This window comes from Camarhynchus parvulus, chromosome 21 (assembly GCF_901933205.1).
Source record: "Camarhynchus parvulus chromosome 21, STF_HiC, whole genome shotgun sequence".
Taxonomy (NCBI): Eukaryota; Metazoa; Chordata; class Aves; order Passeriformes; family Thraupidae; genus Camarhynchus; species Camarhynchus parvulus.
The window spans coordinates 6291528-6319475 of NC_044591.1; the positions used below are offsets into that span (position 1 = coordinate 6291528).

Here is a 27948-nt window from a genome sequence, read left to right on the forward strand (position 1 = left end):
TTTTACGACAGTAGTGCGTCACGGCGCCTTTTATGACAGCCATGCCTTATGACACCTTTTGTGACAGCCGCGAATCACGACACTTTTTGCGACAGTCATGCTTTACGACACCTTTTGTGACAGTCGCGCTTTACAGTAGTTTTATGACAGTCGTGCTTTACGGCACTTCCTTTTATGGAACTTTTACAGCACTTTATGGCACTTTTAGAGCACTTTTTGGTTTTTATTTTGTTTTTCGTTTATTTTTAATTATTTATATTTTTTTAAATTTTAAGGGGTTTTAATTTAATTTTGATTTTTAATTTTTCTTTTTTTAAAGCTTTTTATTGTATTTTATTTGGTGCTGCCCAGACCAGCTCAAGCCGGTGATTGTGGTGGTGTTTGAGGGTCCCCAGAACGAAGGAAGAGATGAGAATCTTGACTCCACCTTTCAGAAGGCTGATTTATTATTTTACGATCTTTATTATATTAAAGGAAAATGAGATATTAGAACTATACTAAAAGAGCAGGAGACATCAGAAAGCTGGAAAGGAATGAATAATAAAAACTTGGGACTGCTCACAGCCCCGACACAGCTGGACCATGATTGGTCATCAAGTAGAAACAATGCACAGGAGACCAATCCGAGGTGCCCCTGTTGCTAAACCATCTCCAGCCCATGCTCCACAGCCAGCAGATCGTTATTGGTCCCATTTCTTTTCTGAGGCTTCTCAGGAGAAAAATCCCAGCGAAAGGATTTCCATCAATCACGTCAGTGCCAGGGGATGGCACAGGCAGCACCGGCTGGCCGAGGTCACTGTGTCATCCCTGCCAGCCCGGGTGTCACAGCAAGGAGGAGAGTTCACCCTGTGCTCACACAGCCCTGCCAAGGGACTGGCTGCCAAAACAGAGCCGTGCCATGCATGCCAGCGTCTGCATGGCAGAGAGGGGACATGAAAAGCCACTGAGGTCAGACTGCCACCTCCTCCCTGAGCTCTGCCCTGCAGGCCGGGTCACGGGCAGCCACTTTGGGAAGGCTGCATTTGCAACTCTCATTGCAACTGCTTCATGACACCCCTGGCCATCATCAAAATCCTCCTGCCTGACTGTCCCATGGACAGGACTGAACCCCAGTCCCGGGACGGACCGTACCCAAACTTTGGTGATGAACGTCACCTCGCTGACCGACCGGGACCGAGGGGAAAAACCCCAGCCGGGGGGTGGGGGGGTGGAAAACCCAGCTGGGGATTTTTTATTCTACATTTAAAAATGAGTTGAAAAACCTGAAAAGCAAAAGTCACGAACACAAGGCTAAAACCGGTCAGCATGCACTCAGACATGCAGAGATGAGCGGACGCAGACAGACACAGTCACACGCTGTCACACACACACGCTCTTCAGCTTACACGCTCACTGCAGCCCTTACTTGAGACACTGAAGAACATGCTTCAACACATCTTCTGGCTGCCGCTTCTTGTTGTCAAATGGTAGATTCTGGGAAATTCGGTAGCCTTGGGGACGTGTGAGACAACAGGAGGCAGTCAGCACGTGGCTATCTGACAGCTAGGACGTGTCCCCACTCTGGGCTCATAAATTTTCTACCCAAAATCCGATAGAACACAGATGAACAGTAAAGTTTTTATAACTGCTCTACCTAACTGTGACTACGTGCCAGGGCAGGGCAGCGCCGATCATAAGTGGCACAATATAAGTACCACAATATAAGCCAACACAGGTACATACAGTATAAGCACACACTGTAAACCAACATAATTACATACGATATAAGTACATAAAACATAAACCAACATAATTACATGCAATATAAGTACATAAAATATAAACCAACATAATTACATGCAACATAATTACATACAATATAAGCCAACATAGGCACATACAATATAAGCCAACATTTGAGGAAATAACATAAAAAATTAGAGGTACCCATTGCAAGCATATGTATAAGCTGTCTTTATTTAAAGATCCACTTTAATGGACATTTTGTGGAACCACTCTGAGGGCGAGGTCCAAAAAGCTTCGTTAACCCCTTGTCTTCCGCTGGTCGGGCAGCATCTGACCCCAATGCTCAAGGGCTGCATGGAGATTCCTCCCTGGAGTGGGCTCACCCCTTGAGGATGAGCCACAAAGATTTGATTGTTGGACCGAGTGAGTAACTATTTCTACTTAGTAATTGTTTTTGCTGGCTTTAATGCCATGGCTGCAGTGTTCCTTCAGATGTCGTGCCCTGCTCCAGCAGTTACAGCTCCTGTGCTGGGCAGGGAATGCTTCTGGGGAAGGGCTTTCAGTCTCATTAGTTCCCATTTAAATCAATCAAGCTATATCTAAGTACTGGTGGCCGAAGGTTTTACCACTTGCCTCTGATTCATCTGGCATTGGCCGGAGGTTTGTGGGAGCTGGTGGGCTGTTCTACTCCTCATTATTTCCCAAACAGAATTTGGCTAAGTAGAAGAGGCGCAGATGATGCCTGCAATTTTGTGACATGCAGAAACAGCCTGTCACTGGAGAGTCCCAGACCTTTGCTTCCATAGCCTCTGCAGGTCTGGCACATGGAAAGCCCAGAGGCACTGAAGTATCCCACTCAAGCAGCCAAATGTTAACAACCTCTCCAAAGCCTAATTTCCCTTTGATATAGACTTAATTGTTTGCGTCACCTACTGGGCTGGGGGAGGACTATAAAATGGCTTGCAACGATTGTCTGAGGCAGAAGAGAGTCCAGGAGCAGCTCCCTCTACCAGAGTTCCTATCTCAGCACTAGTGACAAGCTGAGCATCATGCAGCTGGTGGCCAGCCTGGTGTCCGTGCTGCTGCTGGTGTGGAGTGTGAGAGCCACGACGCTGCCCGGGGAAGAGAGACTGCAGAGCACCCGGGTGAGTACAACGTGCCCTGGGTAGGAGCAGGATGGAGGCAAGGAAAGGGACATAAGGGCAAGTAGGCTGTACCCGATGCAACTCTTCCATCCCTCTATATTCCAAGGCATTACAGTCTGACGTGCTGCAAAGCCCCAGGCTGTTACTATGGCTTGCTGGCCGGCTGATTTAGGAAAGGTACCAGGACAGATGCCAGAGAGCTGGAATATGTGAAGTCTGGGCTAAGTGAAAACTGGCATAAAGGAGATCGGAGGTAAAAGGAGAAAACATTATTGAAAGGGTACAGCGTGAGAGAATAAACAAAGTACTAGGGAGGGCAAGAAAATATATATAATTGATAAAATGATCAAGGGAGGTGATATTTGAAATAGAATTTGTGGGAAGGACAAACGTTTAAAAGATAGGAAAGTAACAGAGAAATCATAAATGAAGAAATTGCATCAAAATAAAATTGTGTTTTCTTGTGTTGTATTCACAGGAGGAGTTATATTGACATAGCTCCGCTAGGATAATTATGCTCTGAACCAGTGTAGCTCAATGCAGTGGCAGAACTTAGGCAATATAATTATCTTACCAACTGGCAAAACCCTAATATTATAATGGCTAGAGCACTCCAATAGCTTTGCTTTCTGTGCTATTTCCCTAAGAGGCCAAAAAGCATAACCTAATCACAAGCCCTCTCCTTGCTGCATTTCATTCTCAGCATTTTACTGTGGGGTACAGCCCCCCATGACCTTAATTTACTATTGCCTAGAGAATTGTGCTTCCTCCCTGACCTTCCCAAGGCGGAGGCCAGGCAGCCAGAGCAGCAAAGAGGCAGTTTGGCATAACTGAAATTTAATTAGTGCTGCAGTGAGGGCCTTCACAGCAATTCAAGCTTATTTGTTAGCAGCTCTTTTCCAGCTCTAACATGGCACATGAAGGCCCAGCTGGCTGAGCTGGATAGGGATGGGAGACAGCAGTGGCCTCTGCAGGCACAGATCCCTGAGCTGCAGCATGGCTCTGCCATCTCTTGGCTCTGAGATGCGGCAGGGCAATGAGACGGGGCCCCGTGGGGTGTGTTTGCATGCTCTGAATCTCGACAGCCACGGGGGACAAGCCTTCCATCCCTCGCTTTGCCTGCTCTTTGCCTGCAGGAACGGAGCACAGTCCGCAAGGACGTCATTCTGAAGATGCTGGCAGGGCTGCTGGACGGCGTGGATGCGGGCAGTGAGGCAGCCTTGCCGGACATGCAGGAGGAGGGCAAGCTGCAGGAGGACCGGGCCGCGCTGGGGCGGCTCGCGCAGCTCCCGCAGCGAGACCGCAAGGCGCCCTGCAAGAACTTCTTCTGGAAAACCTTCACCTCCTGCTAGTGCTGCCCAGCCTGGCCTCGCCAGCCTGCAAACGCCTTCCCACAGCTCATCTTCCTTGCACCCCTAGCTCCTTCTCCGCGCCCTGCACGCCTCAGAATAAAGCATAGCGCCTCGGGGACGTGTCTGTGCTTCTCTGGGGGGCAGCCGCGGTGTGGGGTGCGCCGGCAAGGTATTCACAGACACAGTGGGACGGGACCGCTTTGGAATGCGACGTTAGCTGTTTGTTTTTCAGAATCTGTCTCACACATAGTTTTGTCTGTGGAAAGATTCTGGCAGCTAGCAATCCAGGCAGCAAGCCAAAGAAAATTATTGTTACAACATGCCAAATACTCTTCTTAACCAATTACACAGAGCAAAAGAATACTGACAGTGACTTTAACCAGTCAACATAAGCACACGTAGCTTGGGTTAAAACAATGCTTGCTTGTTCATTTATAGGAATACAATGCATAAAACGCTATTCATAAATTCAACCTTGCTTCTAGAAACTTTTTGCAACTTAGAAAGCTATCTCGAAACACTAGACATAGGTCTAGACGGGACGCACACATTTTCTGGAGCAGCCATGGGGGACCATGGCCACTTTGGGAGAGGGTTTGCAGGTGTGAGGGGAGAGATGCAGAGGAGGCCCAGCTGTCTCTAAAGCTGCTGCAGCTGCCTCCTCAGCCTTTGAGGGACCGGACGGGTGTGCAGCGAGGTGCTGGGCAGCTGGGGCTGTGCCTCATGGGGAGGATCCTCAGTGCCAGCCCCTGGTCAGGATAAGGTGCCATGCCCCAGTGGGGAGAGGATGGTTTGGTTCCAGACGTGGGAGACAGCAGCACCCCATGCTCCTCTCCACGCTGGCTTAGTGAAGCACCCAGGCAGTGCTGTACAGATGTGGGGTGCAGCAGCAGCATCTGGGGAGAGGGAGACATGCCCAGAGCTTGATCTGTTTTTGGTTTGCCAGCAGGTAATTCCAGAGAAGCTCCTGGGGTGCTTTCAGGCTGCATCTAAAACCAAAATAATCATATAAATTGGCCATAATCCTGGGTTGAACAGTTGTGACTCTGCTCTGGTTCACTCATGGTTTCTTGGTGTCTTCTCAACTTGCTTAAACAAGCCCAAAACCAAACCACCTGGGTTTTCTTACCTACCCTCTTGGGTGCCATTTCCTGCCTGGAGAGTAGCAGAGCATGTAGTTTTATTTCTTTAGGATTATTGAGGAGATTTTTGAACTGTTTATTTTAGAACTAGCAGGTAGTAAAAAGATATGGACAGTAGACATGTCCGAGTTCACAGGTATTTCCCTCTGAAGAAGGCTGCTGAATCTCTCATACTGGCAAAACAAAAAGGTATGAAAATTAGTCACTCTTTTGCTTCAAGTTCAACTAGGAACTTGAATTTCAGAGCTGTATTACGCTGCTGTGAATGGCCGTACAAAATAGGAGGCTTCAACTGTGTATCACTGATCCTGTCCCCAGACCTGATGAGAACTGAAGGTAGCTATTTTTAATGGCTTCATTTTGAGCCTTTGCATTTTGCTTTTGGAGCTCGGTGACCAGGAGGCCACTCCTGTCAACAGCAGCATTTTGGATTAATCAGCAAGCCAGCCAGTTTTGTGGCAGTTGAGGTAATGGTCAAGAAATTGTGCAGCAAAAACAAGAAACTCCCGAGTCCGTGGGTGCAGGGATTGCCCCAGACAGAGCCTGCCGGTTCAGCAGATTGTGAGCTGGATTATTGAGTGGTTCCCACAGGAGAGAGGAATCTGGCTGCACTCAAGGCTGGAAGTAAATTTGAAAGTGGAGCTGCCCTTTCATCCCCACAGATGGCTCCTGCTACCGTAGGCTGAGGCACTGGCTGAGCACCAAGGGGAAGTGTGAGTTGCCAGTGCACCTGCTGTGGAGAGGGGCCAGCACCACGGGGACGGCTTCTTTTATCAGCTCTGAAATCAGTGTTTGAGCTGGATCTGACTGTGCAGCTTCCTTGGTGAGTCAATGTGCTGAGACTGAAGCGATGCGAGGTCCTGCCTGATGAGAGCATTTAGTGAGTGTGCCAGGATAAATCAGATTCAGTGTGAGCGACTTATTTTCCATTTTCACAAAAAATTTGAATTTTCAGAAAAGACTTATAATGGCATTTGACAAGTTAGAAGGGAGTGAGAGCCTGCTATTTCTTTTTTAGATGCAGTAGCCAATGCACTTTAGAGTCTTGCCTCTGCTCACAATAATGTGTCTTGCTCTTTGAGCGAGAGCAAATACCCATAAGTTATCTCTGGGTTTTTTAAAAAGTGAAAAAGATTTAAAAGTTTGCCAGAAGGCATAGAAAGATCACAGAAGGCCTCAGAGGAGGCGTTTGGAAGGTGAAGGAAATACCAACAATTCAAGTGCATATCTTCCACCTCCCCAGAGAGCGTCGTAGTCCTGAGTGGTTGGCTGGGATGGATGATGGGTGTTGTCCAGCAGTCCCACAGTGCACAGGGGAATAAGCTGTGACAGAGGAGGGAGCACAGTATTTCTCTAGGCTCAGGGCATTCAGCTGGGAATGAGGAATTTTCTCTTCTAGCAGTACACTGGGGACTTGCAGAACTCTTGCTTTTAAGCAATTAATGTTTAGAGTAAAACAAAAAAATAAATTACAAGCAATCTTTACAGCTGAGACCTTGTTGAATTGGGTTTGAGGTCAGGCCCACTTCCTAATGTAAGACCGCTAGTCAGGCAAGGTTGCTTTTAAAAATGTTTTACTGGGGCTGTGCTTGGCTGGTGTGTTTTAGTCTCTTCTTGAAAGAGGGGAAGAAGCCAATGACTTATGATTGTGAAAAGCTTCCCACTCCTGGCTTGTACATTCCAGAAATTATCCAGGAGACATTTGGTCACGGAGGTGATGGCTTTAGAATCCATCAGTTTAGACACATGGTCACTGTTGGTCCTCAGATCTGGTTGGTTTCACTATGACTTTATTTATATATTTGAATAAAAGGAGATTGTCCAGCTAGCGCTGGGTGTACTGCTCTGCATTTGTTAGTGGACTTAGCATGGGCAGCAGCTTAGCTAATAGAGAAAGGGAGAGCATTTCTGTGATAATGTTTTAAAGAGGGATTTTAAGCCTTCCAGCTGGGACAAGGCTCTGTGCAGGGACTCCCCTGCTCAGAGTGAAACTCAGAGGTCAGCACATCTCCTTTCTTGAGAGCTCTGCCTTCGCCCTCGGCCATGTGCTGCTCAATCCAGCCAGAGTCCAATCAGTGCCATGGTGAGAGGCGGCTTCCTTGCCAGAAGCTGAGGTGCAGGTGTACACACAGGGAGCTGCAGCTGCCTAAAAAGCCGTGGATTGTGTGCTTTAGGAGCCCAGAGCCATGGGGAGCCAACAGCAGCCTTTGTGCTCTGAAATGCTGGCTTGCAAACAGTGCTCATCTTCATCTGTGAACTGATGAATTTACCCACTGCTGGGAGTCTGCAGGCTCTAAAGTGCCTTATGATTGCTCTTCCAAAAGCACAACTGAGCCCTGTCCAGTGCTGGAAGGCAGCTTGTCATTCCATGGGACAGTAAGGGCTGGAAGCAGAATGGCCGAGAAGAAACAGCACTGGTGATCTTCTGCTCCATTCCACAATAAAAATTGTGTTTTATTTATATTGCAAAACTGTCTAAATGGTGTGTGATGTGGATGAAGTCCACTCAGCCTTTGCACTAGCTTAGTCCTGTGACGGAAGGGAAATTGTGGGCAGGAAGAGCATCTGTGGGTCCTGGTTAGCTGTGAGTGCTCTCAAAATGCTTATGCACCTGGTGAGCTAATCCCCAGCAGTATTTTAGAGGTGAAAGGCTTCTGGGAGAAGAAACAGGGACAGTGGTTTTAGCCTTGTTTATATCAGGTGCTTCTCCTCAGGCCTGAGGAAAGCCAATGTGCGCCCCAAGTGTTGTTCAGTTTCTCAGGCTCCAGCACAACAGTTCATTGAGTCAGCAGTCCTGTTTCAATGTTTGGCAGCAGCTATCAGCCTCGGGGCATTCAGCAAATTCTGGGCTGTAAGAAACTTTTCAGACCTAAGATCAGAATCGACTTTCCATTCCTCTGCTACTGATGTGAGCAGGAAGCCTGAAGTGGAATGCTTCTGGAAGTGTTTGTGCCTATGGGAATCAGGCAACAGCTCAGTCTGGCATGGATCAATTTTTTTCCAAAATTTTCTCTCTTTCCCCCTTTTCCAGATAGTATAAAGTCCACATCTATCTTGATGATAGGATCATTTTAGCAGCTAGTGGGCCATGGGAAAAGTCAATGCCCTCTCGGTTCTTGTCCGTTAGCTGTGCTTGTAGGTATTGCTGCTACACAAGTATTACTATTTATTATGCTAGTATTTTCTCCTTCACTTTTATTAAATGGTGTTTTCTGTTGGCAGTTTGCTGAATGGTTTGTTGGCCTTAGTTTTGTTCATATAATAACTCCTGCTTTCCTGCCAGCACCAGCTTCTGTGCCCGGGGTAATGACTTTTGGCTGTTGAAAAGGTGTCCATTAGATTACAGGATATCTCAGGCTAAATTTCCTGCATGTGCAATCCAACAGTCTGTTCCCTGCTGCAGATCAGTTTTCCAATTCTGTCCATTTTCATCAGAGAAGAGATGGACTTAGGCTCAGCTTTAATATATCTGGGTTTTCGCCCTCTATATATTAGGCCTATTTCCATGTGTGCTGGAGTAGGAGTTTTGTGGGAAACCTAAATGCTGATTTGGAAAGAAGCAGTCTACATGCAGGAGACTTAATGAAGCTTTATGTCCCATAGTGTTTGTTCTCCCAGTTGAATTCCCTGGGCAGTGTGAAACCCCTGTGTAGATCCACAAATGTTTAAAAGAAATTTGAATTATTTTTTAAGTGTGACTTTTTACTTATGGGTGTTCCAGGATGGGCAGGATAAAAAGCAATCCATGCTCATGAAGAAGGCATGGAGTAGATTTCGGTCACCACAAGCGTGCACTGGATTAAAATCTGCAGCCGAAACCAGGAAGAATTCACATCTCTGAAACTGGTGCCCGTGTGTACTGCAGTGTTATGTCCCTGCAGTATTTCTGTCCTGTTACAAAGAGCCATACAACCAGGCGCATCACCATTCTAAATTCCTGTAACGAGCCCCATTATTTTGTTTTCAACACCTCTGTGCTCTGACGATGGACGCAGCCACTTCCTGAGACACGCTGCTTGCATTGGTAGTAAATGGGGACCAGTTGTTCAGAGGGAAAGAGCACTGCCAGCTCCTGTCTGGAGCCACCTCCTGCCCCTGCCTGCCTTCCCACAGAGCAGTGATGTTATGGCTCCCTCCAAGAGCCTGCAGCACTCCTAATCCATCCTGTCCATCTCTGCCTGCCTCCCCCTGCCGCTGACTGAAGCCTGAGCACAAGCCTGGCTTTTAGTGATTGCTGTTCCCAGAACTCAGCAGGCTGAAGGGGGTGGAAGGGAGATAAACATAAGGGTCCAACATCCAGACAAACACAGCAGAGCACACGCAATAAATGCATCCACCCCCAAATGCAAATACACGAGGAGGGATTCCTTGCCCGAGGCTCGCAGCAGAACAGGCTCAGACAGGAGGGCACCAAAATGAGGTGAGTGCCGCCACCTCCAGCTCCTCTGGCCACTTGGGTTTGTGCAGGGTCTGGAGGCGTGAGCATGAGGCTCATCCTGTTTAGCTCTTACTACAGTGACCCCACTGATACCTCCCCATTGCTTTCATTGTCAAGTGAAGCAGGTGCTGGGCATGAAGGTTTCAGCTAGAACTGAGTGACCTGATTTGGGATCGATACGGGCAACGAGGGTGTGTGGCTTTTGGGGTATGATCCAAGATAACGCTCACTCTTTCTTAGGTGATTTCTTGTCCCTTTGACACAGGCTGTTTATTTTGCTGGCTGTGCTCTATGGTGGAGTAAGGAGCAGCATTGTGCCACAAAAAATGTATGGAAGGATCACATCCCCAAACTTCCCAAAGGTCTACCCAAATCACAAGGAGAAAATATGGAATATTACTGTCCCCAAAGGATATTCTGTTCGCATTTACTTCACCCATTTCGACCTGGAGTTGTCCTACCTGTGTGAATATGATTATGTGAAGGTATGTGTGGGATGGGGTAACATGCAGCAGGTGCAGCTGTTAAAAACTCTGTTTATGTGATCCTGGGCACATGCAGAATCAACATAACTCTTTGTCAGCTCTTGATTTTAGTCTACTTATAAAGTTCAGGCTCAGCTGGTTTCTAAATTGTGTGTTTATTGAGGCCCACGGGACCAGGAAGCAGATGTGGTTGTCACATTGGAACATCTGAAACGTGAGATGCTTTTGCTCAGAAAATTCTGATGCTATTCTCTGGTGAAGCAAAAGGTGTGAAACTTTGCCCAAAACAATATTTGAGCGTTTTGCTAACTTAGAGTGTTTTAAATTAACAATGAAATGCTTGACACAGGTTATAATGGGAGAGCATAGAATGTAAGTGAAAGTCTAAACAAGACACTGCCAGCTCATCTGAGCAGGCACTCACAGCAGCAGTTACTGATTTGAGGCCGTGCTTCCTCTCCACTCCTTTTGTTGTTTGCGTGGGCCTGATGTGCAATAAGGAAGGAGCTGTGTGTGCAGGGAGTATGCAAACCCAGTTTTTCATCTGATGCAACCAAACCAGGCAGCCTTGCTCCCACTGAGAAACATCTCATTTCCACGCTTTTATATGGCAAGTTGCTCCCATTCCCCAAATGTCTGTTGTTCTTCATGTACTTTCCCTTGTGTAGGACAGAATATTCATTTCTGGTAGTTGTGCAGTACACAGCTCCCTCTTTACCACGCCCAACATAAACCTCACGTATCAGAACATTTCTCTTGTGTTAAAGATAAATGAAGAGCTGGAACTCTAATACGTGCATCGTAGAGCAAGTGAGTTACTTAAGGACACCTTTTTCTATACATTTGAATTTGTCAGTGTGCAAAACCTTTTTACCCCAGTTGTCCCTGGCTTTACCAAGGTCTGATTGTCACTGAGAGTGCCAAGTTAACGAGAGTATCATAAACAAAGCATGGCTGGCATCAGAGGTTCATGAGGATCTCTGAAAGGAGAAAGGGAGACAAAATTGTGGTCTTAAGTCACAGAGAACAGAGGAAATCCACTCTTACCTGGCCTCCAGAAGAACCTTTTGAGAGCATCTAATCTTCCTTCCTCACACTGTTAAACACATGCTTTTCCAGCCATGGCAGCAGGTTGGGAAGACCAATAATCTGTGCTCACCTGCTGGATTTTCCTGTCTGTTTTGCAGCTGAGCTCTGGTGGGAAGGCCTTGGCTACGCTGTGCGGAAGGGACAGCACAGACACTGAGGAGGCTCCGGGTAACAGGACGTACATCTCCCATGATAACCACCTCACGGTAGTGTTTCGGTCTGATTACTCCAATGAGAAACCATTCACAGGCTTTGAGGCCTTTTATGCTGCTGAAGGTGAGAGCCTGGCCCCTCTTGTAGATGGAAGAGCCACGGCTGTTGCGGGGTTGGCACTTCCCTGTGCTCTCACAGCCTGAGGCTGCTGGTGTGGGGCAGGACAAGGCGGTCTCATCGTGCAGAAACAGATGCAGAGGGGCACAGCGACCAAAGACCAACCTCAGGAAACACAGGGTGGCTGAGACTGAGAGGACACTTTGTTGAAATCTGTTGTTTGCCTGATTGTGTGCTTTGCCCATTAGATATCGATGAGTGCAAACAGCCGTTGGATACCAAACCCCTCTGCAGTCATCACTGTCACAACTACGTGGGGGGCTACTATTGCAGCTGCAGGGTTGGCTACACACTGCATGAAAACAAGAGGACATGTACAGGTGAGCTCTTAAGATTAGGAGATACTCCCCTATCTACAACATCTACTTAAATTCAGTCCTGACAATAATATCAAGGTGAAAGCTGTGGGGCTTGGTTTTCACTTTTAGTATTCCCCGTGTGCCTGGTGCAGCTGGGAGGAGGTTCACAGAGTTAGTCAGGGCTATGAGCAGAGGTCCTGCTTTGCTGTGGGTAACTGGCTGCTGTTACAATTTTCTGTCATACTGGCACTTGGTTTTTGCTACTCCTTTCCACCTCTGTTCAGCTTTAGGTGAGTTGAATGGAAAATCAAGAAATGTCTTACACTTCCCACCACAGATATTTCCACAGAAAAGTCTTCACAGGTGCCAGTGAAGCCAGTCTTGCAAAACTGAGTATATCTTGTTCCCTGGTACTGAGATCCTGAGTATCCTGGACCCAAGTTAGTAGATATGTTGGGAAAACTACCAATTGAGTTGTGAAGTCTAATGAAGAAATAATTAGATTGCGGCCCTGTAAGGACCTGCTACAAACTCTCTCCATCCATGGCTGCCTGGGTCTGATTCAAGATTCAAATTCCTCACGTCTCCAGAGTATTGGAACAGACACGTTCATTCAACCTGCCCTTCCTAAAGTGATGCCTTTTAGCACAAGCATATGGATTTGTTGATGCTGTAAAGCCTTAACGTGAAGGTGCAAATTGGAAAGCTGTGAACCAGCAGACGAGCAGCTCTGCGTTGACCATTCGTGTGTGTACATTTATGCCCCCTCCTTGAAAAGATCTCTTGTTGTGTTGCACTGAGGTTCTAGCAGAGGCAGCTTCTCAGCAATAGTGACGGGCTGAGCTACCTTGACAGTGAAGACGTTGGGAATTGCTGTGACACAGCTGATGGGCCAAAGGTCTCTGCAGATCTTCTTCATGAGTTGAGGGCAAAAGCTGCCCCTGTGTCTTTTGGACTCCTGTTTGAGCTGGCTGATACTGACAGGCTCTTTTTCTCCTTTGTTTTCCAGCAGAAGATATTTAAGCTTCTCCTCACTTAGGCAGAGATGGAGACAGATGTGCTGGGAAGACCTGGTTTTCTTCCTGGTTGCAGTCCAGGAAGGAAACCTGTTGCAGTCTGCCCAAGGGCTGAAGGCTTCTCTTGCTCCATGACTTGTCCATGTGGTTCCTTGCCTTTCAGACTTGCCTGCTGCAGTAAATAAAGAGGCTGTTGCCTGTTGAAAGCCAAATGCAGCCTCTGGGACATTCATTTTCTGATGTTCCCACGTGTCACTTGGGAAAAAAGAAAGTAGATCAGACAGGAACTGGTAAGAGACAAGCCATTGTGAAAGGCCCCTGAGCATCACAGCTATCAGAAGAGTCTTGAATTTCTTATCTGGCTCTTGTTGCTCAACCTTACATAGTTCTTAAACTGCAAGAAGAGCAGAACCACATCACACCTTTGTTTCCTAATGCTCCTTTTAGATATGCTCTTAAGAGAACTCCAGCATTCCAGCTGATCATTACAGACCAGCTTGGATCCAGGCATACGATTTTATTTTATGGAACAATTTTCCTAACTTGTCAAGAGTTTAAAGTTATATGTCGAGATGTCCCGGGCCGATCCCGTGAGTGCAGCCAGGCTGCACGCAGGCCACCGCTCCCCTTTGGCGTGAGAACACTATCAGGAGTCAGTCACGGTTTTTGCTTTAATTCTCAGCAATTGAAGATCGTGTCGGCGCGAGTCAAACCATGTAGAGAAAACCGTGTGTTTTCTGCCAGCAGCCCTCAGCAGAGAGAAACCGTGTGTTTTCCGCCAGCAGCCCTCAGCAGAGAGAAACCGTGTGTTTTCCGCCAGCAGCCCTCAGCAGCGAGTGAAGGACTCGCTCCGAAGGGGAGCGCGGCGCCGGCGAGCCGGGCAGCGCGGCCTGCTGCGGTCCTGCAGCGCCGCCCCGCGGTCAGAGCGCTCCGGTGCAGGCGCGGCGCATCCCGCGCGGCGCTCCGGGTTGTGCTGCTCGGCGTAAGCGAATCCTGTAAACCCCGTTCGGTTTAATTTCTCGGGCATTAAACACGGAGGTGCCCTTTGTCGTTACCGATCTCCGTCATTCCCATACTGTAATTAGGTGTGTTTGGTGCAGTGGATTTGGCAGCAATCGTCCTTTGGTACGCACCCCGAAGAATTGTTCCTGTCTATGCACGCCGGTGTGTACGTCTGCCCTTGCTGATGCCCTGGATGCTGCTACTTAGAGATTTGCTTCTAATTATGTTGAAAGAAAAGAACGATTTTACAACAGATTCACAAGATCTGCGGTGAGAATTTTTAATGTTCTTTCGTTATAGATCTCTCCAGGGAAGTTCAAACAGTAATACATGGACATTCCTGCTGAATGCAGTGTTTCAGACTTATTTCTTAGTAACTGAACTGAGCTTTCTCAGCGGGCAGTTTTGGAAGATACTCCAGATGGTGTATGCTTACAGAATTTTAAAATCACAGTTGAGGTAATTGTGGTTTGGGGAGGCTCAGTCTTACCTCAGCAGTTACTTTATAGTCTGTCTGAACTGATGCACATATTCACTGTTTATGTAGAAACACAGAATAACTGAACTAATGTGAGTGAATTTATTCCACACAAACACCAGAGACCTGTGTGCGTATGGAAATGCAATGCCAAAATTCAGTGCCAGTGTGAATGAAGCCCTGTTCTGCCCCAGGAAGGCAAATCATAATGGTAAGGTCTGAACACAGAATTAAATGTGCTCCTTGGCTCTGGGGCTGAGCAGAGGGAATGCCCCAGCCTTACCTGGACACAACTGAACTTTGACTGTGGGATGTACTTGCATGTTTAAGGCCATGTGAGAATGGTGAAAAGTAGCCAGGTAGGCTTAACCCAGTTACAGCTGAGAGCTTTCTTACCCTTCTTTTTTACCATTCCCCCACCAATCAACAGATTTAATAGATTAGCTCTTGGGAATAGCCCAAGGGAGGAGAGTGACACAGTCACCTTCTTACACACCTGCAGTGAGTCACAGGACACCTAAAAGATGGTGTTGGATTCTGCCTGTAGAGTGTCACTTCTGTGTTGTATTAAACAATGCCCAGCTGTTCCATTTATGGTTCTCATTTGTGTTCTCTGGGATGCAGGTGAGATTCACATGTGGTGATGGATACTGGAAAAATTCCAGCCTGTGCCTCGTAGCAAGCCTACAGTGACATGTTTGTGCAGGCAGGGGGAAAGTTACCCAGCTTGGCTAATCTGCTGTTTAGCAATGGAGCAGGTACAGTCCTGTGGCTTTCTTAGATTTTCCTGGAGTACCTTTAAGCCTGTGAGGCAGAGCTATTTCACTGCAGACTCTTCATTCTAACAATCAGTTGCTGTCTTTATGTTATGCTGATTTTCACAATGGCAAGTGCTACAGGTGCTGTTTAACAGTGCAGAGGAATGCTAACAAAACTGAAAATGTTATGATAACCTCAGAGTGTGACTGTAATTTCTATTGTTGATCGTAGTTTTGTTAAATCATTTACTATTGCACAGGCCTTGGTCATGCCTAAGGCTGCCTACTGCAGAGTAATGTCCAGAACTCAGTGCAGTTCTCCATGAGGAGAGTAAAAAGCCAAATGTTCCTGTATTCCAGATCTCTTTGGAAAACAGAGTTTCATAATTAACTAAATTATTGCTTTTAAACTGATTGGCATTGTTTCTGACAGGAAGATTGAACCATGCTACAGCAGTATTTGTGAGAGGAAAAGAATCCCCTCGCTGCTGAGTACAGGCTTGTGGATTGTATTTGGTTTTTTAATGCCTGAACTGCTAAATTCATTACTCTGTAAAATTAGTCAAGATCCAAGACTGAGTTTTGGGAGAAACATTGTACAGTGTAATAGCATAATTATGCCTCTTATCTTTTAGATTAGAATATCCATATATTCCAATTACCCTAATTTACATTCAGAACAAATGCACTTCCTCCTCTGTGCCCAAATTCCTCAGCAATGCTGTCTCTCTTGATTACAGAACTTTTCCAAGGGATGCAATACTAATGAAAATTGTATTCTAAATCAAATATTCATTTGCAAGCAATTTTTCCATTCCAGAACAATCCAGGAATTACATTTAGAATCATTAACTTAATTTAATCCATATGAGCACAATAATTCAGTATTTAGATCTCAAACTGTTAAACAGCTTTTGCTGCCATTGCTGTTTTGCACTTTGTGGAGTGAGTTCCTGCAGGAAGGGAAGATAAACCTGGAGAGCTTCCCTGATAAGTGGTGTTAACTACAGGGCAAGAAAAGTTAGAAGGTGGCTCGGCTGTGCGTGGCAGTGGGGTTCTAACAGCTGCTTCCCACACAGCTGATCAAAAAATCCCATCTTTGAGGAGTAAATTGGGAATTTTGAGAAAACACTATGAAGGTGGCCAGGGAGAAAGAAATTTAACTCATTAAGGTTATAAAAATTATCTCATCCCCTTTGATAATGGTACTGGTTATAGTGGAGCAGGAAATCTCAATCAGTACTAATCTTACACATATCTGTTTACCAGGAAGATTGACTGCAGATGATGGGTTGAGGAAATGTCCCAGCAGCTTCAACTGTACAAAGCTGCCATCTGCCTACAGCATGCTTTATTCATTTCTTTTAAATTGTGGATGCAATAGTCTGGTCAGAGAGAGAGAAAGCTAGATAAGCTTTCCATGAATTGTCTGGGAAACTTTAGGGAGCTGGAGAGAAAGAATTCTAATCAATCTGCACCTGGTATTTGTAACAAGTTGTTTATTCCCAAGGGATGTCATCTTAATTAGCCAATGGTGACAGAATTTTAATTAAAGGACCAATTAGGTCCACCTGTAGCAAACTAGAGTATAAAAAGGGTTCTTAATAAAGTTAGATATAGCCTTCTGTGAATGCATGGAGCGTGTCACTCATTTATCCATGTCGTTCCTGACTCAATGGTGACATTAAATAGGGCTGTGAATTCTGGTTTGACTGCAGCTTCTGACTGAACACAGGTCCAGTGAGAGCCTGCAGAGAACCAACATCCCTTCACCCACCCCTCAGGTGCTGCATCCCAGCTATGCAGGACCAGCTCCTGGCTGTATGTGGGGGCATTTACCGGCCCTGTTGTCCCTGTGCCCCTGCAGATTACTGCTGCACAGCCCGTGCTTGACAAGTTCCAGCTTTCAGCTGTAAAAATGGTGTTTTTCTGAAGAACAAGCTTTCACATTCAGAGTTTTGGTCCAACAGTGGACAACAGATTCTTGGAGCTAATTAGCACTGTTAGAAAAACTTTTTTCTGTATCAACCCCCTTACAATACACATAAACTTCCTCTTTCTTGTATCTTGGATTCTTTCATTAGCATTTCACTTTCTGAAGCAATGCAACTGAAAATGAAGTCTCTCTCTAGAAAAAATTAAGACTCAAAACACTTCAGTATTTTCAGTGACAGTTTATTTACTCACTTATAAACATTAAAGTATGCAAAGCAGTTAAAATGCTATTGTAACTTGAAATTCTTGAAATGCTACTGTAACTTGAAAAGGAGATTTTGTTTGAAGGTGAAGGAAGGCTAAAATTATTAGCAAAGACTACTCAGTGCTGCCAACCAGCCTCTTACACCTAAACCTGAGCAATTTAAACAGAATTAAAACCATGCTAATTACAAACACTTACCATGAGGTTCCTTGCAGGGGGTCACAGTTAGTCTTTGGAGGTCCAAGAATACCATTTTAAAGTGTTACTCAGCAGAAGTAGCTGGTAATAGTGCAAGTGCTAAAATGCAAAATTCACAGATGGGACAGTTTGGAGATTATTCTGATTAAGGTGCAGAAAAAAAAATGTAAGCAACTTTTTCAGTGGAATATGAACAAATGTGTGGGATTTCTTTCTCAGCCTGGGTGTTTAGAAACCCTCTTTAAACTAACCACATTAAGGCACAACTGATTTTTTAATTCTGCAGGTGGAAAACTCAGTCATGCAGTTTTGTTTGCTGTTTAGATGCTCTGCTATTCAGAAGCCTCAGTGGGATAGAGTAATGAAGATTCACTTGAAAATCACATAGGTTAAAAACTGTGTAATTATCCATATTCAGACTATTCACAGCTACAGCACAGTATTGTGTACAGAAAAATACAGATCCAAGCTTCAGTGGATTGCAACCCCAAGTACACAACACAATTCCTCAAGCTCATACCACAAGTGGAAATAACCTTCCATTAGTTTCTGCTCTAATGCCTTGCACTTTGTTAAGAAGCTGCCTCCTACGTGACACCTGTCATAACTCAGTTCAAACTTTAGCAGTCTGTGTATATTTACAGTGCTTTACTCATCTGGAAACTCTTTCCTGTGACTAGTTTTAACAGGAGTTAACAGCACTCTTCTGGGCTGGAAGTGTGGCAGAAGCCTGTTTCCCATGAGGGGGCTGATCTAAAAACAAGTTAAAAGCATCCATCCCCAAAGAAGATGTGGACAGAAATCCATCAGGACAGCAACTCTGTTTCCCCCAACCCACTTCTGATAAGGAACTTCCATCGCTAAAAGAACACGTAACGTTCCTTGGCACAGATGAAATCTGGAGGGAGCTGCTTACCAGTCTAGGTGCGGGCACCCCAAGGTGTGGGACCTGGATTTTAGATCTATGTCACTGCACAGTGCAAGGCTACAGTGGCTTAGAGGAGAGTGTCAGGTATCGATACGTGCTGAGCGGTGGCTCCTTTAGAACCTGCTTATCTGAAACAAACCGAGTGACTGCAAAAAGCTTTACAGAAGTTCATCGCAAAAGGGTAAAATTAATTAACTGCTATGAATTCTTTGCATTCAGGGCTGCAAAACAAAGACACATATTACTTAAATCAGTTTTATTTAAGAATTTCCTACAGTGACAAATCTTATAAAAAGCATCCAAACACAAAACTGCAGCAAACAGCATTCTTTTGGATATCTTACAGACAGTGGAACTTCCACCTTGGAGAGGCACACTGAGCTCTAGTGATCTCTGCTAAAAGAACTACTGCAAAGCACACCACAAGCTCAATGTTCTCATCACAAACCCCCATCATCTTCAGGTCACATTACCACACTTACAGATCATTAACAGAAAAAAAACACACACCATACAGCATTCACAGCAGTTGACATAAGGGAAAAGAAATACAAATATTCCATTTCACGTAACACATTCAACTAATTGATTAACTAGGTAGAGAACCCACTTAAAAGTCTTCCACATGTGGATGTCCTTTGAATGCAATAAACACTCGTACGTTATCTGCTATCATTGCTCTCCGCACACTCTCTCACCAAAGCCACAGGATTGAGAGACATCTCGCCAAGTCAAATAAAATCCCATTAATGCACCACCAGGTCTCTGCATGCGCTCGCTCCTTTATCTCGCACATACCAGCCCTCTCATGCCTCGGCACCACCACCAATCCCACACATGGTTTCAAAAGTTCAAACAGCCTTCTGGTTCCATCTCACAGCCTTGCGTTCACAGCGTTGATACGACTCCATGAAATAAAGAGTAGCGGATAAAAATGGAACACCCACCGTCTAAGACGCAGCATGTGCGGTGTGATGAAGTATTCTTGGATGAGAAAGCATGTAGACAGAAGTATTCCTAAGGCAGAATATTTACAGCACTGCTTTCAATGAAGTGCTTCTTCCATACACATTTGAAATGAGATGAACTGCGGAGATTAAATGAAGCCTTCATATCGTACTTTAGTATGGAGGGGAGACAGCGTTAAAAAAAACAAACGAACACAAACAAAAATGACACTGTGTTGTCCAACGGGGCGCTTGGAGAGTCTTATGGTGGGATCAAATTAAAAACAAGAGGGAGAGAATGCTGGTTTTGACCAATGGTTCCATTTTGAACATGCAAAGAATTCAGGTAGCCGGGAAACAAGGGGTAAAGTATTACAGGAGAAACCTTTCCTATAGACTGTAGTGTTAGTTCACCTATCGGGCAAACAGCAGTCCACTTCCAAACATTCAGAATTCCAACTAGATATGTAACAAAACTTAGAAAATTCCTTTTACCTTTCTTTTCTTTTTCTTTTTTTTTTCTTTTTTTTTTAGAAAAGAAAAATGTCAAAAATACTGCTGAATATACTGCACACTGAACAAATTCATTTGGAAAACTTTAGCATATACGTAATTTACAGTATACTTACCATGAGTTAGAAAAATTTGATTTCCCACCATAGAGTCAGTATGAGAGCCCACTGCGTCTACATTCCCCAGCCTGACGACTTGGAATCCATGCTTGAACCAAAGCCCCCGTTAAAGCCACTGCTGGAGCCTGGGTTTGAGGCTGAGCCCCAGCCTATCGCTGCCCCCGAGTTGGACCCTCCGTATGAGTTGTTGCCTGAACTAAAACCCTGGTTCTGCTCCCGCTGCATGTTGCCCTGAGGCTGGTTGTTTCCCGAGGGCCCTGACTGGTTCTGCTGGCTGGCCAGCATGCCCATCATCCCCCAGCTGCTCTGTAGGGCAGCCTGCGCTGCTGCCATCATGGCAGGGTTGATGCTAAAGGCCCCGAAGTTCATACCCCCGCCCATGTTGCTGCCCTGGTTGTTGCCCAGTCCTCCCCCACCTCCTCTACTGTTACCAAATCCCCCCTGATTCCCAAAGCCTCCCGGGTTACCACCAAATCTTCCACCTCTCTCTAACTGCCTACTGCTATTGTGTTTAGGTTCAGCATTGGATATATGTACGCTGATTCCTTTAATGATCAAGTCCTCTCCACAAAGAGACTGGGCAACCTATAAGAAATAAGGGATTGATTAAATGTATGTTAGATGTCCTTTTTTTCAAAAATGTTAGCAGTACAAGACAAAACACAAAACATCCCCTACAATTCTGACCAGATATTTATCCTGCAAAGAAAGCACATTCATGTACTTAATTCAATTTGAAGTGATGTAGCTTTGCATTCATCACTACACTAACTGTAGTACAAAGTCCTGTCTGCACAGCTGCATCTGAAAGTGTACTCTGAGTCCATTCAATAAATCAGACAGTGGGCAAGTAAGCATTTAATGTGTAGTTCCAGAAAAGATACTTTATCATGCTACTAAAATGTAGTCTATGAAGTGAACATATTTTAAGACTTACCTGATCATCTGCAAACGTAACAAAAGCAAAAGCTCGGAAGGGTTTAGGAATGAAGACATCTACCACCTCCCCATACTGGGCAAAGAACTGTCGGAGCTCATCTGCCGTCATGTCCTCGGTGCAGCGTCCAACAAACACCTTCCTGCTGCGCAAAGGCTCGTCGGGACTTTGCTGGAGAGAATTGAAGGTAAAAACTATCACAACTATAGTCCTTGAGAACTGAGTTACAGGATGGTAAATGACACTCTTAATCTAGCGTGTTCTGAGGGCTGCTGATGGAAGAAAGTTTGAGATTGTCAATTTAAGACTTAAAATAAATAAATTTTAAAAATTCGATTCCAAGAACATGGCTGCACCTTGGTAAAGGTGGGGGGGAAGAACCACAAGAAAATGAGCAACAAGGGATGTGGGATGAGGGATGGTGACAAGGCCACTGCAGAACACTTTTTTGTAATAATTGCATACAGAGACAAGAATAGAAGCTATAGGTTCAGTTTGGAACTCAAAGACTTGTTCTGCTCTTCCCCAAATTAGTGACTCCATCTGCTTTATTCTGCATTTATTCATGCAACAGGCAAGTCAGGCAGGTATTGCTGGACATCAAACACAGACTTCTATCTGTATTTCATTCCCTCACATAATGAGTGATTTTCTCAACATTTCAAATTACTTCCAGCTCACCCACCTGCTCCCTGTTTTCCTTCCTTGCTCTCGCTTGTTCTGTTCATTCACAGTAAAGCCACATCCGAGAGCGGATAGTTAATCTGTGCAGCTGCTCTCCCCTGACACAGCTGATGAAGAGGTGCACTTGGAGTGTTTGGTACAAATAAAAGCAGTGGTAAATCCCAAAGTACCTTAGAGTTGGGAAGTTTACAGTCACACCATCTTCCATCGATCATGTGACGCTGAGACATTACTTTCACTTGGGTTTCGTAATCCGTGAACCGAACAAACCCAAACCCTTTTGAGTGGCCTGTTTTAATATCCTTCTTAACCTAGGTGGGAAAAAAAAAACAAAAACCAGAAGTAACCACTAGTACGAAGCATGTTGTTACTGAATGAATTTGGTAAAAATCTGTTTGAGAGTTCACCTGTCTTCCAACCATTCTTATCACAGCAACCTCTAATTCCTTAACATCTTCTCCCAAAATTAACAGGCTCATGGAAAAAAAAAAGACATCCTTAGGAAGAGACACAGCTTCTGATCTTGTCCGAATTTATAAAGCTCCTTTGTTTCTACTGCTTTCTCAGGAGCCTGATATCTACCCAATGTCCCTCCTTACTTGAGCTGCAAATGGATTTTACCTGCACCATCAGAACTTCTCCAAAGGTACTGAAATATTCCTTTAAGTCTTGTTCAGTGGTTTTCCAGGGAAGACCCAAGACTATTAAATCTGAAGTCTTCTGCACTGCTCGTTTCACTTTCACAGCTGATGATGCATCGGTTTCATCCATTTTTCTCTTATTATCTGAATATAAAAAAGTACATTAGACATCTTCAGAGCTGGAAATTGACCCAATGACTATGAACTGCATGGGGTTAAATTAGAAACCAAGATGAGGAAGAGTACACCAGCTGTTGAGAGCTAAATGGAACACATATCTGACTGTCCTGAACCAAAGCTAGTCCACAATTGAATCCTCTTCCAAAATGCAAACTGACCCAGTTAGTTCTGCATTAGTTTACTTAAGAATTATCCAGCAACATTCACAGTCCTATAAGGTTGGGAAAAGTTTCCTGTTTTCCCCACTAGAAGGTGGGGAAAACATGAACTTTTAACAAGACTACTTCACTAGCAATTTATTTCCTTCTCCTCTTTTTTGGGGGGTGGAGCAGGGTGGTCAGGTTTCTCCTTCCTGAACACTTCTAAATGGTACCTCTGACTAAACCATACCTTGAGGAAAAGTGTCTGTGAGTACAGAGATTACAGTACACTTCAAATAGTATCCTCTGAAGGCCTATACAAGCCTAGCCTTCAAGGATAATAAAAGACTTTGTCTTTAAAGTACTTGTTTAGGTAGAGTGTTAAAAAAATAAAAAACTCAATGGGGTCAAACCTACTCGGCAGAACAGACACCTGAATAAATCACTGATCTCTGTGAACTGGAAAGTTAAAGAGTAACATGTTGCCATGTTACTTCAGCAGTGACTGGGACCTTAAAGAAAGCAGCCCAGAACGGAGAACCGAAGCCACGAGGACAAACCTTTGGGATAATTCACAACGTAGACGAGGTTTCCCCAGCCGGCCTCGGGGGCGTGCAGGATGCCCTCGACCAGCCGGACTCCTCGCATGCACTGCGACACCGGGTTTCTGTAGCGCAGCCCGCACGCCCCGGGGAACTGCGCTGTCACCGTGGACAACAGCACCGTGCCGTCGTCCTCCGATGGGATTTCGATGGGCTCATCGTTCTCGTCCTCCGTCACCCGGATATACTCCGACATCTTCGCTGGAAGTTACTGAAGTACAAAAGGGAAAGAGAAGGCGTAAGCGATCACCCTATCCCCCTGACTTGGCTTTCATCTTCTTCGGCCTGAGGCACGAATCTCTCCTTATTACACAACAGGGGGCACCGAAACGCGCTATTCATTAACACTAAAGCCTCCGGGCCTGCTGTAAACCTCGGCCTGTCCTGGAGCTACGGAGGTACCAACAGCGACTTAGCCCCCGAGCACGGCGGAAATTCCCAGGGGCGCCACGGGCTACCTCCGCGGAGCCGGGAGCACAGCCTCCGCCGGCCTCGCCACCTGCCGGGCCCACCCGAGCCCGCGACCTCCGGATGCGGCTCCACCCGCCCAAGCACCACACGGCCCCGCTCACCGGCCAGGGAAGGGAACGACGTCCCGAAAACTCCTCAACACCTCCTCCGCCGCACTCTACCCGCCGCCGCACAAAATGGCGGCCGCGGCCCCTCGGAGGCCGGGCCGGGCCGCGGGCCGAACCATTCCAGGTGGCCGAGGGGGGAGCAAACTCCGGCGGGGCGCTCGGAACGCGGGAGAGCGTGGAGCCCCGGCCGTGCCCCAGCGGGCGCCGGTAGCGCACGGCCGGAGATCGGCCGGCGTTCTCGGAACCGGCGGCGACGACGGCAGCTCTCAGAGCCGCGCTCCCCCCAAGCGTGGGGCCGGTGGTGCGGCCCTGCCCGCGCCTGCGCGAGCGCGGGAGGTGCTGGGAGCCGGCGCCGTCCGGGACCTGTCCGGGAGGGCCGGAGCGGCGGAGCTCCGCTGTGGGCAGTGGCTCCCTGGCCGGTCTCGAGTAGCTCGCTCGGAGAAGCCGCTAGCAAAGACATCCTTGCCAAAGCTCTGTGACGCCTCTCTCCCGTTTCCGCTACCAGAAAGAACGAGGCCACCTCATTAAAAAAAAAAAAAAAAACAAACCAAAACAAAAAACATTAAAACAAACCAAACACCAAAACCCAAACTTGTTCACTTGGCGTGTTCAGCATGAAGAAGAATGAGGGGAAACCTCATCACAGCCTACAACTTCCTCGTGAGGGGCAGCGGAGGAGTAGCTCCGATCTCTGCTCTCTGCGACCAGTGACAGGAGCCGAGGGGACGGCTGGAGGTGTGTCACGGGAGGTTTTGGCAAATAGATCAGAAAAAAGATGCTTCCCCCAGAGGATAGTCGGGCGCTAAACAGGCTCCCAGGGCAGTGGTCACGGTCCCAAGGCTGCCAGAGCTCAAGGAGTGTTTAGACAAGGCTCTCAGGGACAGGGTGGGATTGCTGGGGTGTGCTTGTGCAGGAGTTGGACTGTTTGATACTGTGGGTCCCTTCCCACTCAGAAGATTATGTGATTTCTAGAAAAAAAACAACTACCCAACCAAATGAAACAAGCAAAAAAAAAAAAAAAAAAAACCGCCTCAAGCAAACAGAAAACAACCAAAACCCCTTCTAATAACTTAAGGGTAAAAAAAAACCAATCACATTTCCCACAGACTCTTCTCACAAGGCCTAAGTAGTGGAGCAGTGTTTCTAGGGAAGATGAGGGGTCTCCACTCCTGGGGAGAACTTTCCTGTGAATCATCTGAAGTGTACCCAGGGCTCTTCCAGTTGCACAGGAAGAGACTCCACATGCACTTGAAGATCCCTTTTTCACAGAAATGGACAGAAGAGGATGGAAACATTAGAGGTGCAATCATCTGTTATCAGCTACTAGTAAGGACAGACGACTCTACTGCTAGAAAAGGTTCATCCAGTACCTTGCATTAATGGGTTCTGCTGAGAGTATTTAAGACTCCCGCTTTATATTTCTTCAAGTGCAAAAATTGGCTCCCAGCACCACTGAAGCTCAGCTCATCCATGCCTTGAGTGTGACTTGAGACACAGTCTTACCATTTAATTACCAGTTTTCAGCAGTTTTGAGAGGACCTGACTAGACACAGGCTAACAAAAGAAGAAGAAGAAATGTATATTGTGGATCACTCGAAGAGATTTTCTAGTGATCCACAATATGCATCCCAAAGCCAGTTCTGGTGTTGCCAAGTCAGCATGGAGACAGCCAGTGTCGTTTGAGCATGCTGTGAGGACGGAATGGTAATTGTAGTGTGTCAGCATTATGTGCTGCACCATTTCCACTCAGAGTTTAGCAGTAGCACTCTTGAAGAGGTTGTTGTGGTGCTGAAGCAGAGCAGCCTCCGTCTCACACAACATCTGGTGGTAATTTCACTAATGAGCAGAGTAAGCACCAGCCTTGGACTAGATTTTGTGCAAGTAGAAGCTTGACAAGAACGGGGAGCTCTGTGCCGACTGTAAAACAGGGAGGGAAAGAAGCACAATTAGCCATCAGAGTCTTCTGCCCCAAAAACATCTTCAGTTTTGGCAGCAAACAAGCTTAGCATCAAGCAAATGTCACTATTCCTTTTCTGTGTGAATCGGGATTCTTGCAGCACTTCTGTTATTTTGCATTATGATTAGGTTTAAGTTAAGCAATTAACAGTAGCATTGCTCTTGAAGTAAGTACACCAGCATACCACTAGTTAATTCACCAATTCCCTCATATTGGCAATTCCAAGGGCCCATGGGTGCAGACAAATACAATATGTGGTACTAGCCATCATGTATATTGACTTAAGTGTGCCCAGAGGCACAAAACAAAATGCAATACGATAACTATTTGCTGCTCTAGGTTAAGTGTGCTCATGGGTACAAGCAAACTCAGTATAATGATCAACTGTTCGCCCTCCCAAAAGCACTTGGGATGAAAAAAACATCAACGGGCACCTAAATATAAGCTCCTGATACAAAAACACCATGCAACTGTGGGTAGTGAAAAACACCAAGTGCCTGGGCCTATTCCTAATTACAGAGCAGTAAAAGACAGGAGAATTTAATGAATAATGGTGTATTGGTCTAGTCAGATTGATAAGGAGGATGAACAGTTTCTCCATAAACATCTACCATAATGAGAGCTTTCCATTCACAAGCAAGTTATCAACATAAATGTTTACTCATGCCCAGCAGTCTAAAACTACTAAAGAAAAGTTTCCCTGAAATAAAATAAGTAGCTTTCACCCACATAAAGTACCTGGAAAGATCGCTTAGTCTGTGGTACTCACACTCTTCCTAATTCTCAGCTAAAACAACGCTTAAGACTTCATTATAGTGCCTGAAATATTCAAGGCAATTTTACCATGATCCTATGAAGTGATGATTCCAGTTATCTCATTTCTTTTCCACCTGAGATAGTTTAGTCCTGTTTCGTAAAGAGGAAGAGTTTCTGCATTCCTTTTGGTTCATACCCTTATTAACTCTTCCAGACTGATTACAACAGGTGATGTGTTTTTTAATCTCTCAGCAAACACATTGAAAATCAGGGGTTTTTTAATAGGTTTGGCTCTTTTAAAGTTCCAGAAGGGCTCAGTGGCTCAGTCTGGGTCCTTTCAGCCCTAGTAGCTATTGGGTGAGGCTTGTTGGAGTCCCTGTCACTGGAACTCCAGGGCTCACCAGCCAGGTGTGGTGGTGTCCTGGCTGCTACTCAGCAAACCCAACCCCAGCACACAGAAGGACTGGCCTGGCTGAGAGCTCTGGTAGGAGCTAAGAATCTTCTGTAGTTACTGGAAACCCAAATGGTGACAAAAAGGCCCCTCTGAGCTCCAAAGCCACTGCTGGCATTGGCCTGCTGGCTCCTGCCTTTGTGAGCTGTGAAGAGTTTAGAACAGTGGGGATTATCTGCCATCTCCACCCTCTTGTTTGAGTGGTACCTGTGGGAACTATCAAACATTTGCATCTTGCGCAGGGAATGCAAAAATCACTTTGCTCTGTTTTGTTTGGCAGAGTTAGATCAAACCATCTTCAAGTCATCTCCCTTGCCTTTCTAGAGCATCCAGTAGCAGAGCCTGGGAAGAATTTCTCCCTGTGATTCACAGAGGTATCTAGTCAGTTCCCGGAGCTCAGTTCCCAATGCTGATATGCCAGGCATCTTCCAACCAAATTTGATTCCTTGTACAGTGTAGTGGAGCTGGGATTCAGAGTCTCTTTTTGGCTAGATTCTATAGTAACTCCTAGCATGGAAGAGCATGAACTTCCATCAGCATAAGTTGGCATGAACCAAAGGATAAAACCCACAGACTGGGAACTGGTCCATAAAATTGCATTCATTGGTGTGTGACAGGTTCTAAATACTGAATGCAAGCATTGGAATTTACAGAGGGAGTTGGAAATAGACTCCTTCAAAAGTCACAGGTGGCTTGGGTAAGGTGTAGCAAGTACTCTGTAACACCTGGAATGGTGTGAAGGACTGCTTTGGCGGGATCTGTTCACAAGCTTTGTCTAGTTTTCCTTCAATGTTTTTTATCTTTTTCTGCTTTTCTCTCAAGGACAGGGCAGACAGTCTGAGTAGTTTTTTGCTGGTT

At 45.9% G+C, this 27948-nt stretch overlaps 3 protein-coding genes across 3 annotated transcripts; 2 read left to right on the forward strand and 1 right to left on the reverse strand.

Moving 5' to 3' along the window:
* The first annotated feature begins 489 nt into the window (after positions 1 to 489).
* LOC115912330 (somatostatin-2-like) lies at positions 490 to 4340 on the forward strand. Its single transcript, XM_030963829.1, has 2 exons — positions 490 to 2870; positions 4007 to 4340. The coding sequence occupies exons 1-2, from the start codon at positions 2775 to 2777 to the stop codon at positions 4220 to 4222; spliced, it is 312 nt and encodes a 103-aa protein (XP_030819689.1). The 5' UTR covers positions 490 to 2774; the 3' UTR covers positions 4223 to 4340.
* A 5394-nt stretch (positions 4341 to 9734) lies between these two features.
* MASP2 (mannan binding lectin serine peptidase 2) lies at positions 9735 to 13087 on the forward strand. Its single transcript, XM_030963827.1, has 5 exons — positions 9735 to 9784; positions 10068 to 10287; positions 11475 to 11652; positions 11895 to 12026; positions 13015 to 13087. The coding sequence occupies exons 1-5, from the start codon at positions 9780 to 9782 to the stop codon at positions 13026 to 13028; spliced, it is 549 nt and encodes a 182-aa protein (XP_030819687.1). The 5' UTR covers positions 9735 to 9779; the 3' UTR covers positions 13029 to 13087.
* Positions 13088 to 18826: 5739 nt separating this feature from the next.
* Positions 18827 to 24204, reverse strand: TARDBP (TAR DNA binding protein). Its single transcript, XM_030963857.1, has 6 exons — positions 23921 to 24204; positions 23307 to 23559; positions 22407 to 22570; positions 21956 to 22096; positions 21102 to 21272; positions 18827 to 20749 (listed from the first exon to the last, which is right to left on the reverse strand). Exons 2-6 carry the CDS (start codon positions 23542 to 23544, stop codon positions 20219 to 20221), a joined length of 1245 nt encoding a protein of 414 aa, XP_030819717.1. The 5' UTR covers positions 23545 to 23559; positions 23921 to 24204; the 3' UTR covers positions 18827 to 20218.
* Positions 24205 to 27948: the final 3744 nt, after the last annotated feature.